Source organism: Andrographis paniculata, unplaced genomic scaffold (genome assembly GCF_009805555.1).
Source record: "Andrographis paniculata isolate CXL003 unplaced genomic scaffold, ASM980555v1 Contig66END, whole genome shotgun sequence".
Taxonomy (NCBI): Eukaryota; Viridiplantae; Streptophyta; class Magnoliopsida; order Lamiales; family Acanthaceae; genus Andrographis; species Andrographis paniculata.
The window spans coordinates 4,485,984-4,498,567 of NW_026137602.1; the positions used below are offsets into that span (position 1 = coordinate 4,485,984).

At 35.3% G+C, this 12,584-nt stretch overlaps 3 protein-coding genes and 1 non-coding gene across 7 annotated transcripts; 1 reads left to right on the forward strand and 3 right to left on the reverse strand.

Annotated features, from left to right (window-relative positions):
* Window positions 1-272: 272 nt before the first annotated feature.
* Window positions 273-6,094, reverse strand: LOC127263089 (nuclear poly(A) polymerase 4-like). Of its 3 annotated transcripts, none has more exons than XM_051292033.1 (12): window positions 5,462-6,094; window positions 5,296-5,373; window positions 4,103-4,210; window positions 3,958-4,020; window positions 3,715-3,876; window positions 2,967-3,080; window positions 2,803-2,865; window positions 2,383-2,712; window positions 2,097-2,261; window positions 1,133-1,978; window positions 939-1,012; window positions 273-830 (listed from the first exon to the last, which is right to left on the reverse strand). In XM_051292033.1, the coding sequence occupies exons 1-12, from the start codon at window positions 5,612-5,614 to the stop codon at window positions 803-805; spliced, it is 2,184 nt and encodes a 727-aa protein (XP_051147990.1). In that variant the 5' UTR covers window positions 5,615-6,094; the 3' UTR covers window positions 273-802. The 3 variants fall into 3 exon arrangements, with proteins under 3 accessions (XP_051147990.1, XP_051147989.1, XP_051147988.1); XM_051292032.1 differs by having other exon boundaries at window positions 273-833; XM_051292031.1 differs by having other exon boundaries at window positions 273-1,012.
* On the reverse strand, window positions 4,436-4,582 carry LOC127263220 (small nucleolar RNA snoR135). Its single transcript, XR_007841394.1, has one exon. It is a non-coding gene; the product is annotated as a small nucleolar RNA snoR135 (small nucleolar RNA).
* Window positions 6,095-6,425: 331 nt separating the features above from the next.
* On the forward strand, window positions 6,426-8,628 carry LOC127263091 (uncharacterized). Of its 2 annotated transcripts, none has more exons than XM_051292034.1 (3): window positions 6,426-6,614; window positions 6,731-8,241; window positions 8,317-8,628. In XM_051292034.1, exons 1-3 carry the CDS (start codon window positions 6,569-6,571, stop codon window positions 8,398-8,400), a joined length of 1,641 nt encoding a protein of 546 aa, XP_051147991.1. In that variant the 5' UTR covers window positions 6,426-6,568; the 3' UTR covers window positions 8,401-8,628. The 2 variants fall into 2 exon arrangements, with proteins under 2 accessions (XP_051147991.1, XP_051147992.1); XM_051292035.1 differs by having other exon boundaries at window positions 6,426-6,578.
* Window positions 8,606-9,842, reverse strand: LOC127263092 (protein OXIDATIVE STRESS 3-like). The gene is made up of 2 exons (XM_051292036.1): window positions 9,320-9,842; window positions 8,606-9,093 (listed from the first exon to the last, which is right to left on the reverse strand). Exons 1-2 carry the CDS (start codon window positions 9,637-9,639, stop codon window positions 8,775-8,777), a joined length of 639 nt encoding a protein of 212 aa, XP_051147993.1. The 5' UTR covers window positions 9,640-9,842; the 3' UTR covers window positions 8,606-8,774.
* Between the last annotated feature and the right edge of the window lie 2,742 nt (window positions 9,843-12,584).

A 12,584-nucleotide genomic window follows, 5' to 3' on the forward strand; every position in this document is an offset into this window, starting at 1 on the left:
ATCATAATTTTTATAAATTGAAATATAATAATAAATAATTTCACATCTGATTTTTATATTTTAATTATCAAGTCAACCTGAATACACAATCCAAACAAAACATAATTTTTTTCCATTTTGGATTAAAGTATTCGAAATACCAAAATTCAAATATGAAAAATTTCATGCCCTAAGAACAACACATAACATGCCCTTACACATTCAAATCTTGTTCACATATCCAATCACCAATACAAATTGAAATAAAAGATCCCACAATCAAATAAACAAAATGATGAAAACAGATTATATATATATATATATTAATTAGTTGAGTTCAAAGTAGCAAACTAACAAACCATTCCTCCTACCTAGTTAATGGATCCAATTCATACAAGAGTAACAATTACTACTACTTAAAATTTAGAACCCACAAAACACACATCTCTCTATCAAAAGCAAGCAAAGCAAACAAACATAATCCCTTTTTCCTCTTTCTTTTCTTTTCTTCTCTCTCTCTCTCTTAAACCATACCCATATATAATATATGTATTTCTTCCTAATCTTTTCAATTTGGATTGCACCTTAACATCGAATGCAAAGTGTTTTCTTGAGGGGTCTCTGGATGCTACATTTACTGCTTGCTTGTGTTTTTCTTTCTGTCTCTTAAAAGATTGAAAGCTGTGGCTATATTTGCCTGGAAAAATAGTAGTAGTGATATGGTGAAAGCCGCGGAATAATTAGGGTACTTACCGGCCAACTGCTGGCTCACGGTCGAGCAATATTGCCATTCATCAGTACAGATGCAACCCTACCATCTCAATCATGCAGTTGATGTCAGACTCGGCCTACTGCTGCATAAAAGGGAGAACAGAACCAAGAATAGGAAGCATAAAGACGTAAAATTGTAAAATGATACTCAGAAAGCACATCCAGTTATCGGATTTCTGTGAACATGCCTCATCACATTCTTCTGAACAGGTTCTGATCCGACCCCCTCGTTGAGAACCATTGCAAGCGCAGCAGCATTAGGCTTCACAAGAACAAAAACACAAAAAAGATGAATGAGGGCAATGCTAATTTAATACAAGGCATAAAATAATTGAAAATATAAATTAAAGGATGAGGGATGAAGGGAACTTATATCCAAAACCTCTAACTTCTCCCGTAATCCATCGCCAAAACGTGAAGCATCGCTCTGTCGGTCAGATTCAGATGATCCACTATCCAGTGAAGGCCTTTCATTGCTGGTTTCTATGTTAATCCCGCTGTTACTTGCAAGGTCATCATTACAGGAACTTGAGTTGAAACCAGTGTCTGAATGTCCAGAAGATGGCATTCCCTGATCACTGATCTCTTTATCTCTATCAACAAGTTGCAGGTCATTCCCAGTAGATTGAGCAGAGACGGATCCAGGAGCCATAGGGATTGCTTCCCGAGTCATTTCATGCTTAATAGATCCATTATCATTGCTCTTTTCTATTGCCATATCAGATATCACTCCACTCCCAACTCTTGAACAGACGATATCCGGTGAATCAGAAACTTGTCTTGGAGGACTAATAGAATACTTCTTTTGCGGATATTCCTTTGGTTCTGATCCATCAATCTCTGTTTTCCGTTTTGGGATTCTTTCAGCAGAATCTGGTCTGCAAGAGTCTCTGCTCTCAGTGGAGGTCCTGTCAACATGCTGACTCATGTGCCTAGTATGCCGGCTTCTTTTGTAGCCCTCGGGGAATACATAAGAGGGAATTTGCTTTCTACGAACATGAGAAACATATATTTCCATCCTGGGCTTCCAGTACAAGTATGAGTTTATTTGATGCCTAAACTCATCAACGGTCTTGCGGATATCAAATTGCTGGCCTTCTTGAATGACTTCACCTTGCTTCCTTTGTAAACCCATGAAAAAGGCACAATGAGCACACTGCTTCGACGAATCTGTATAGTCATGGGGATAAGGATGACACTGCAATTTTCCCAGGGTGTCTCTCTCTATCTGCATGTGTTCAATAAAGAACCAAAACAGGAAAGTGAACGTACGAAAAACCATAAACATTCGTGAAATAATAAATTTTAATACAACCATAGGATCATTCGAAAGAGGAAGACATTACCATCAGAGTTAGCTGCCTCAGGCGGGACTCAACCCAACCTTTCCAAGAACGTAAATCATCAGAATCTGCAGCAATAATATCGACCTGCAGATAATTTTTGTAGTTCTCAAAGAACAAATAGGGTTCAAACAAAGCACTCCACTGTGATTTGTTCAGCTCAATATCCTGCAATATCCAAATCATATCCAAAATCAATAGCCATATTCACTAATAGACAACTGTTACATGGGCGATGTTACTCTGTTAAGGTCTGGTTTGCATGCCAAACAATTTTAAGATTTTTTACCTCGCAAACTTTGTTTCCAAACTGGAATTGTTCCATCATAACCCGGAGAGTACTTGCTGAAACATTGTAACTAGAATTCATGCAAGGGTATGCAGGTGTTATTATAGGCATGAGATGGTTTCGGTCCCAAGGATTTTTTCGTGGATCCCATATAGAAAACCCGATTTCATCATCCTCGATTTCACAAAGCATGATCGGATTAGGCCAACGCCAGACTGTATAAACCCTGAAGAAGCGAGAAACAAGCATACTGGGATTTGCCATAGGATAAAATTGGCACAGCCGAGCAACAAGAAGTGCCCAGTTCACACCACCAAGAAACCCTGTGACCTGAAATTTATAAACATTGAATACGCCATTTTGTGAAAACCATAAACCTGTAACATGGATATATAGTAAAACTGACATAAATATACTTACATTAGAATAAACCCCTCGTCTCTTGGCCCAGAACTTTATGCAACGTAGTGTGATCCGAAAGTTCTGCAATTTCAGATTAATATAAGGCAAACTAAATAGTTAGAGGGAAATCTCACCCTACACAACAAGGTGGCAATTTAAGATCACAGGCAAATTATTATTACCTCAACATTTGGAACAAGCTTCAGAATTTGATCTGCTACTCGACAGCCATTAAGACTCCTTACAGTTGGCTCATCTATGTTGTACAAGATAGAGGTATTTGAAATATCTAAATCCTGTCACACACACAGACACACAAAATTCTTTTTAAAAAATCATCTTATCCAAAGATGGTGTTAAACAAGATAATAGAACATTTTAGGAGAAAACAATGACATAACTGGGGAACTACCATCTTGTTAATGGATATTGTAGTTACATCATTTAATATGTTCAATTGAAGCATCTGAAAATATGTATAATTATATAGTTACATTTTAGGAGAAAACTTCGCCACTTGCTTAATTTGAACACCTCAAAAATAGTTAAATGAGATATCAAAGTGAGCTGTTCCAAGTGTGGTCAACCATCACATCATTAGTTTTGAAAATCATAGCCCTATTTGTAAATTTGTACCGTATCAGGCATGGAAATAAAAATTTGGAAGCGAAAATTAGTCGCAGAGTTCGAGAACTTAGTTTGCAATAGGATGTTATTTCTTTAGAGAACACTAGAACCATACAAACATGGGGAGGAGAGTTAAAAAAACAGCCAATCTATGGCGGTGAAACAATACCAACTGTACCCAATATGAACAAAAAAGCATATTTCACAATAATATCATAATTGCTTCTAGATAAAGATAACCAGAAGTATATTCCTACCTATATGTAGTTAAATATAATGTATAAGGAACATCAGAAAACTTACATCTGGTACAACCAAGAGAGAAACGCTTGCATATAGAAGATCAATTGATATCCCATCAAACTTGAATTTCATTACAGGGACGTGAGCATCAGGTACCGGTTGAAGTTCAGTAACTTCTTCTGTTGCATCTAAGATATTATGAAGTACGTAAAAGAAGTCCTCCTGGAAATTTAGTAGAAAATAAAAATTAGGCAGAATGACTAAGACTAGATCTAAGATATAGCACAATATATCAATTTGTACCTCCCGACTAACATAGGAAGGCCCAACACATAATGCATCAATATCTGCTCCAGGACCATGTACCTTCCAACGCATTAAAAATCAGTATAAAACATATTATTATATGTAAAGAATAAAGACAAACAAGAATATATGAAATCCTTACTCCAAGTCTATAAGAACCAAAAGTTAAAATGACAGCATTGGCATCTTCCACCATTTGATCAGTATATCCCCTCAATCTTGTAAGCTCTTTCACCCAATCTTTCACAATCTAAAGCATAAAAAATTTATAAATTAAAGGCAAAAACATCAGTTTCAGCAACATCACGAAACCTAATACTCCTAGGTTTAAAATGATTAATAAATTTGACAAATTATTATAGCCAACAAAATATCTACAGAAATTTAGACTGCACACAAGGATGAAGAAAAAGAAAGTCTTGAGAAGGGGGTTCGATTAAGAGAAAAAAATAAAAGAAGCACACAGGCAAAAAGGACATGTAAGGAAGATGATTGCTAAACAACTTCAATGGAAATTTGAAATACAACTGCCCATCTTTCCTTTAATATCGCAGAGAACTCTTTCGAGCAGAGTGCATTTTGACTGTAATCACACAAATTCGATACACACGATCTCTGCTTTCCCTACCATGAGCCATTGTTAATAAACCAACTCACATGTTACATGAAACAAGAGAATAAATAATCCCAGGTCCAGGCCCATAGATAGGTTCTTCAAATTTAAATTCCCAATCATATGAGGAATGAAAGCTGATTGCTGGCATCCCAAATGTAAACGCTGCCAGTTAAAATTTCACAGATTTTCCCATTTTTATTTCACCTCAAAAATCTATAGGGTGTATTTGTTCGAGAGATTTTGCAAAAAAATCCACTATTCATCCAAAAAAAACTCTTCCCAAAAAAACATCAAATCAAACACTAATTTTCATTTTCTATATTATTTTAAAAATCAATTTTACATTCAAAACATCACATCAACGCCTATTACCTATTTATATCATATCATACAACTATTTCAATTCAAATTTTTTACTATTCAAATCCCAACTAAAAAATCCAAACCTTCAAACAAAAACACCCATACTTCATTTGCAAACAACCAATTGAATGGAAGGACAACAGTATCGCTATAAAGAGAGTCAAACTATACTTTAGCATCGAAATCCTTAACAAAGAAACAAAGTTTACAAAAACAATATTCACAAGGCCAATTCTGCAATCAAAATCCATTCAACTTCATGATGTAACTTTTGCATATACAATTTACCAAAATTACATTAACAGCTTTGTAATTGATGCCTAAAACCATAGCAGGGATCTAAAATAAAAGAACACCTGTTTGAGCCTTCCAAGAACCTCTTCCCGCTTAGCAGATTCCTCTGCACTCTCATACAGTCCGGCATTCACCAAAACCTAATAACACAGTAACAAAAACGTTCGATCTCAATTAAATGTCACGTCACACACTAAAATTAACCCAAAAAAGGGGAAAAAACCGAACCTTCTCCAATTCCTTAGTTCTCTGAATATCCACATCGGAGGGCCCCGCCAGCGACAACGGTTCCGCCACTCCCCACTGCTTAGGCGGCGGCTTTGAGTCCGCCGATGGCGGCGAAGTCGAAAGCCTGGAATTCAAATTTCTTGATCCATCCATACCTCAACAATCACAATCCCACGCAGAACCGTAACCCGGACCCCAAATCAACTACCCTAAATCAGATAATCAATAACCGGAAACTAAAACCCTAACCCGCCGATTGAAATCCTAAACCCGATACGCAGAACCAAATCAAAATTTACAATCCATATAAAATGAAGGAAAAACAACTTTCTCCCTCGGAATCAAATATATATACCACCAAGACTAAGATCACAACCCTCAGAATACTCCTCGTCCACCAGCGAAACTCAAAATCGATCAAAAACGCACAAAACCCAGAAATCGGGGCACATTGAACCCTCGACACGATGACGCCAGGCAGATCTACAACACGGACAAGGAATTCTGGGGCCGAGTTCGAACTCCCGAAGGTAACCGACTCCGAAGATTATCGCATAAGTGGCAATGAGTTGGAGCCTCGCCTTTGCCAAAAATATCTATCTATTGACAGGAGTTGAAACGCCGCGTCGTACTGTATCACAACCCTTCTTATTAGTATTTAAATCAGCGCTATTTGAGGGGCAAAATTGAGAATTCACTGTTGCTTTGTGGCCACGTCGCATGGAAGTTGTGATTTTCACATATTTTGTTTCCCTATATAAAAATTGGGCTTTCAATAAAGGCCCGATATAATATTGGGCCTAAAAAGTTTAATTACTGGCCCATTGAATATTTACATTTATGACGTCATAATTATTATGAATATGACGTCCGTCGTCGTGTTTGTTGCAGATTTGTAACGGTTATGAAATTCAAAATCTGAACCCCAACGGTCACTTTTAAATCCCTTGAATATATTTGAAGATCCTGATTCTCACAACGGTTACTGTACTTCTCTCTTTCGATTACGAATTTCTTTTGCAGAAATCCGAATTGCGAACATTGTTGTATTTTGCTGCCGAAGAAATTGTGGTTGTGGAACCGTAGAGTTTCTGTAGAAGCGAGGACATGGAGGATGGTAAGTTCAATGCTAACCCTAGAATTTCATGCCCAGGTATGGTTTTGTGATTTCCAGCTACAGTTCGAAGATAAGCGAGGAATTAATTAAAGCAGATTCAGATCTTGATCTTGTTTTTAATTGTTTCCAATTTGTGTTTCTTACCTGGTTAGGTTTTGGGGAGAACGACGAAAACTGTTCGAGTCCATATCGAAAGAAAATGGTCGCCACACAATCGAAGTCGTCACCAACAGCTGAAGGAAAGAAAATCCTCGGCGAAAGGAATGGTAATTCAGTCATATCCGATGCTCAAAATTGTGAAATGATTGATTTTAATGAGAAGAAAGGCTGTGTGGATCCGATTATCTGTCCGTCGAAAAATTGTATCTCTGAGCCTTGTGATAAGATGAATGCTGTTGTTTCGAATGATCCTTTGAGTCGTCTCTCCCCTAGGCGGCCTAAATATCTTCGGTTTAATCCAAACCGGCGTGCCGAGATTCTGAGTAGGTTAGGTAGTGAGGAGGTGAACTTGAATAGGATCATAGGCTGTAAAGAAGTTAGTGACGAAGTAGAGCTGAAAATCGGTGAAAATGGTGAGGAAGTGAATGAGATTATTAATGAGGAAGATGATGAGGAAGAAGAGCCTAAGAGGGAGAGGGGATGGTGCATCAGGGGAGTGTTGAAACATATGTTTATGTTAATTGCTTGTTTGTTTTTTATGTCGTATATTTGTCCAATGAACACTCCATTGCCGGCCAAACAAGCCCCTTGGAATTCGACAGATGGCTATATCATGGTTCAGAAACAATCACTTGATTTCATGAGTATTAGTATGAATATGAAGGATGTTGATTTCTTGGGAGGTAGCGTTGATGGGGCGATTGTGGGGGCAGAATTTTACGAAGGTTATGGCATCGATAGTGACGAGATGGTTGAAGCTAATGAGGAACTTTTGGAGTGGCTCGATGAGACTGTCGCGAACCTTACAGTTGATGAAGGCTTGAGTGAACCGACAGTTGCAGAAAGAGTCGAAGGAAATGATGCTGATGGCGGAAATGGATTGGCATGGGAAGAACTTCCCGTATTTTCCGAGAAGTTGATAACAGTCGAAAGCAATGATGTTGATGCCGAAAATGGATTGGTGGAGAATGTCGAAGCAGGGGATTTCGAGGTTGAAGAAATATGGGAAGAACTTCCGGAAACAGCCGAAACGTCGAGCGATTCGAGGGATGAATACCGCGAAATGCAGAAACTGAGATTGAGTATCTTAGCTATGGTTGGAGCCTTTGCCGGATCATCTCTGTTAGCAGCAACAGGTTTCCTTTACAGAGCTAAAAATAAATCTAGAAAATCGAAACTGTCGACGAAGAAGAAGAAGAAAGTGGCAATGGCAGCCACAATGCCACAATCAGACACAATGGAGAAGAAAGTTGAGTTCTTGGCTAGACCTTCGCTTCTTCATTCTGCCATGGAAGCTCCAGCAGAGCTCATCCACCATCATCTTCGCGCCCCGACTGTCGAACTGATTGGCGAAATTGTCGTTGGAGAAAGGAGAAGCCATGGCAGCAGCACAACATTCCGGAGGACTGAATTCAGTCCGACTTCTCTGCAGCAATCTCAGCCTATTTTGACTCCGAATCAGACGTCGACGATCGAGCATTCGATGCATCGAAGAAGGAAAGAGGTGTGTTCATCTTCAATCACTCTTTGTGATCTTTCTTTTTGTGTAAACTAAACTGATCTCTTCCTAACATAGCAGGGGTCGACGCCGACGCCCCTCAGGCGATCGAATCGACTGCGCAGCCGCGGATCGGCAGCGGCGGCGTCGTCGTCGTCTCCATGATCATCAATTCTCAGTTCTTTCTGAGACCCCTTTCTTTCATCATCTTCTTCAATGGCTGCTGCTGCAGCTAAGGTAATTTGATTGTTCTTTAGGATCTGAAATTTATTTAATCTGTTTGATCATGAATTTGCTGTTAATTCTTGATTTGGCATCCATTCTGATCTCTTCCAAGATATGATTCAAAGAAGAATCATACAAAGTGGGCTAAAAAATTCAATCTTTGATCTATTCCTTTTTCTCTCTCTAACTTTACATACTTTGACCGAATGAAAGAACAAAACTTCAATTTCCTTTACAAAATCCCTCTCTCTCTAGATCTCTCTCTATATGTGGGAAAACAAGAAAAGAAATTAGGTAAAATCAAACACTGTAAATTAATTCTTGTGCAGAGGAGGAACCATTGGAGGTTTGGTGGAGATGATAAAGCTTCCTCTTTTGGTCGAAAATGAAGATAGAGAAGAAACCCTAGAATGAATACTACTGTTATTTCTCTTTGAAATAATAGCCTTGGCTTTGTAGCTGCTGTTCAAACCATTCCCACAGCTCTTAGAAGCTTTCAGCTTCAGATTCCTCCTGCAACTGTACGGAACCGCCATTGTTGAGTTCTTCTTAGCAAGATCTTCAGTGCTAGTAACACTAGAGAGTGACGTAAACGACTCTGATTTCCCTTCGTAAAATTTCGACAGCCCTCTCCTGCAGAAAAAAAACCCTAATTTTTCAGTGGACGAAATTAATTTAAAGAAATTAGGGTTTTTTTGTGGGGGTCAAAATTAGGCAACCCTAATTTTTCAGTCGACGAAATTAAATTGAAGAAATTAGGGCTTTTTGGGGGGTTAAAGTTAGGAAACCCTAATTTTTCAGTCGACGAAATTGATTTGAAGAAATTAGGGTTTTTTGGGGGGTAAAAATTAGGGCTTACTTGATAGGGAGCTGCGCCATGATTTCCGATAGGTCGTAGAGATTCCGGCGGCCGGTAACGGAGGAAAACGGGGACGACGGAGACGAGGATGGAGACGAGGAAGACGACGACGATGATGGTGTGTTGAGTGGAGAGGTTACTGAGTCGTCGTCGTCTTCGTCGTCGTCTTCTTCCATGGATTCTTCACCGATTGATGAAGTGTAGGAAGAGGAGGAGCACGATTTGTCGTCGTGATTGTGGAATGATTTCTTCTTCTTCAGATCTTCTTCTTCTGGAAGCCATGGATGTTGAAGTAATTTGCAGGCGTCTGATCTGATCATTTTGGGAGAAAACTTAAAACCCTTTTTTTTGCAGTGAACGGAAATGAGTTTCGGACAAGACAATGCCAAACATTTATATATATATATATGTATGTATGTGTATGTATAGGTAGATAGATACAAAAATTGTGTGTATGTGTGGAGAGAGAGAGAGAGAGAGAGAGAGAGAGAAAAGAGAGAGGGAGGAGAGAGAGTGGGGATAGGAATGGGTGGATTAGGTTGTTTGCTGCAGAAACAACACCAAACACTCTACCCTTCAGGTGGATGGGAAGAATCTCTATGCATCCAACGGCTAGATGCTCGCCACGTGGCGGTCAAGAAGGGAATTTTGACCGGATAAACCTGGGAAGCTATTTGGTATTGGTCGACTTGGCGCCACGTGGACCTAGGTGCACGCTTGTGGTGAAACCTAACTGGGTATTATATTTTGAAATAATGTTTTATTTATCGTAAAATTCTTTCACAACTTATACTATTAATACTCATCCGTCCAATAAAAATAAATAAATATTTTATTAAAAAAATAATATATAATTAGAGATATTTTTAAAAATTTAATTAAAAAATAAAATAAATAAGAAAAAATAATGTACCCCCTTCACTTTATTTATAGGAAGAGTAGGGTTTGCTTGCGTTTTACATATAAATTTTTTAATATTAGTATTATATTGGACTATAGTAAAAAAGACAAAAATATCTCTATTAGTATGGTGTAATATAAAAGTAATGACATTTGTGAAATATATTGTAAGTTAAAATGACATTTATTATGTTAAATAGATAGTACAATTGCTAAATTAGAAAATTGTAACATTGTTTTAAGACGGACGAAAATAGAAAATGGTACTCTTTCAATTGGACGAATGAAGTAATAAAGTTAGTGGTATTTGTTGTAAATAAGTGTTGAATATATGATAATAATTAAATATTAATTTGTTGACTTTGTCAAAATTAATAATACGATAAATTTAGTGGACGAGCTAAAAATGAAAGTGAGAATAAATTCAGGAGGATTTGTTTGTCTATTATTTTATCATGCTCTCATTTCATTATTCATTTTTTAATTTTGTCCGTCATATAACAAACTATCCTTTTTTCTTTCTAATAACTGTACTATCGATTTGACATTACAAATATTGTTACAATTTATAATAAATTACACAAAAATTAATATCTTTTATATCACACAATAATAATAAGATTGTTTTAATCATTTCTATTTTATTTGTACTATATATCAATATAATACTAGAATATCTTAAACTCCGTGTAAAAAATAAAATGATATATATTTATGGGACGAAGGAAATATAATTTTTTCTGCATTTTTTTATCCTATAAAATTAAAGTTTCTATTTTTATTAAAATTCCAAAATATTTTTGCATAATATTTTAGAGACTATTTTAGAATTATATAACATTAATTTAAATCTAATTCAAAACAAAACTAAGGTGTATTTGTTTGGAGTTTGATTTTTAAATTTTTAAAAAACTAACAAATCAGAAATGTGTACGCCCCTAAAAATAAATTACAAGAGCAAATTTGTTAAAAACTATATTTCATATTTCCATTAATTAGTAAAATAATAACAATATTTTATTAAAATAAATAAGATTATTTTTATATTTTTGCTCATTGTATTTTATATGTAAATTTAGTAATATATTTATAATTTAAGTAAAAATTAACACTATAATAATAGTTAATGTATAATTAATATTTACTAAAATAGATACTTAGAGTGGAATACTTGAAAATAATAGTATTAAATTTAGATACATATTTTTATTTTAGAATGTCCAATTACAAAGTAACTATTTTATTAAATATATATATATATTTTTTTTTTCACAAAAATCCATATTTTACATCACATAATTACTTCAATACTAAAAAAGTAAGAGCAAAAATATCATAACACTATTTTTACCCATCCACTATAATTAAAATAATATTACTCTTTAAACTTTATACTAAAAATAAATATATATTTTTTGTTTGGCCAGAGAAAGTATTTTTATAAATATATATATATATATATCTAATTAAATATTTAAAAAAATAAAATAAAATAAAATAGTCCCAAATATCTAAAAGTATTGTACTATAAATTAAACATAGCCAATTTACCTTATCCCGAGATTCTGTATATAAGATAGATAGATAAATAAATAAATAAAAATTGCCTTATCCTGAGATTCTGCATTATCTTTTCTGTTTTTATTTTTTATTTTCTCGTGGTTTAAAATGAATTATTGACTTTTTTTTTATTTTTTATTTTGAGGTGGGCCCCACAAGGAAACAAGATAAGTTCGAAAGGGAAGCACATCCATATCCTAGTCACTATCTTATCCATTCAGTTCCACCCCGACATATACATACATACACGTGTATCTATATCTATAAATATATATAGATATATATATATTGTAGCAAGTAATAAATGTGTAACCTAACAATGTGAAATCCACTTTGGTTGTCAATAAATAAAGAGACAACATAGGGACTGATAATGTAAATTCTACATGTCTTTGGGGTACAATTTTTCTAAACAATTCTGACCACATTTTTTTTTTTTTTTTTTTTTTTTGTGTAAGAATTTAAAGAAAAAAAAGTTTAAAATAAAAAGTGAATATTCTATCCGTTCCGATACAATAATTCAATTTACTATTTTTGTCTATTTCAAAATAATAGTCTTATTTTCATAAATAACTATATCACTATAAAATTATTTTTATTTTTTCATTATTATTTCACAATTACCATAAAAGTTTTTTACACGTATTTTTTACATACTACCACTATAATATAAATATTCTTTAAATATCGTTTCAAGTCCAGCCTAAACTATAGTTCTGGGAATGAAGCATAATATATTGTGTACTCCCAGTCCTAGTACAAAAGAGGGTCTTTTGGGGTTTTGTACTGAATTAAAAAATAATAT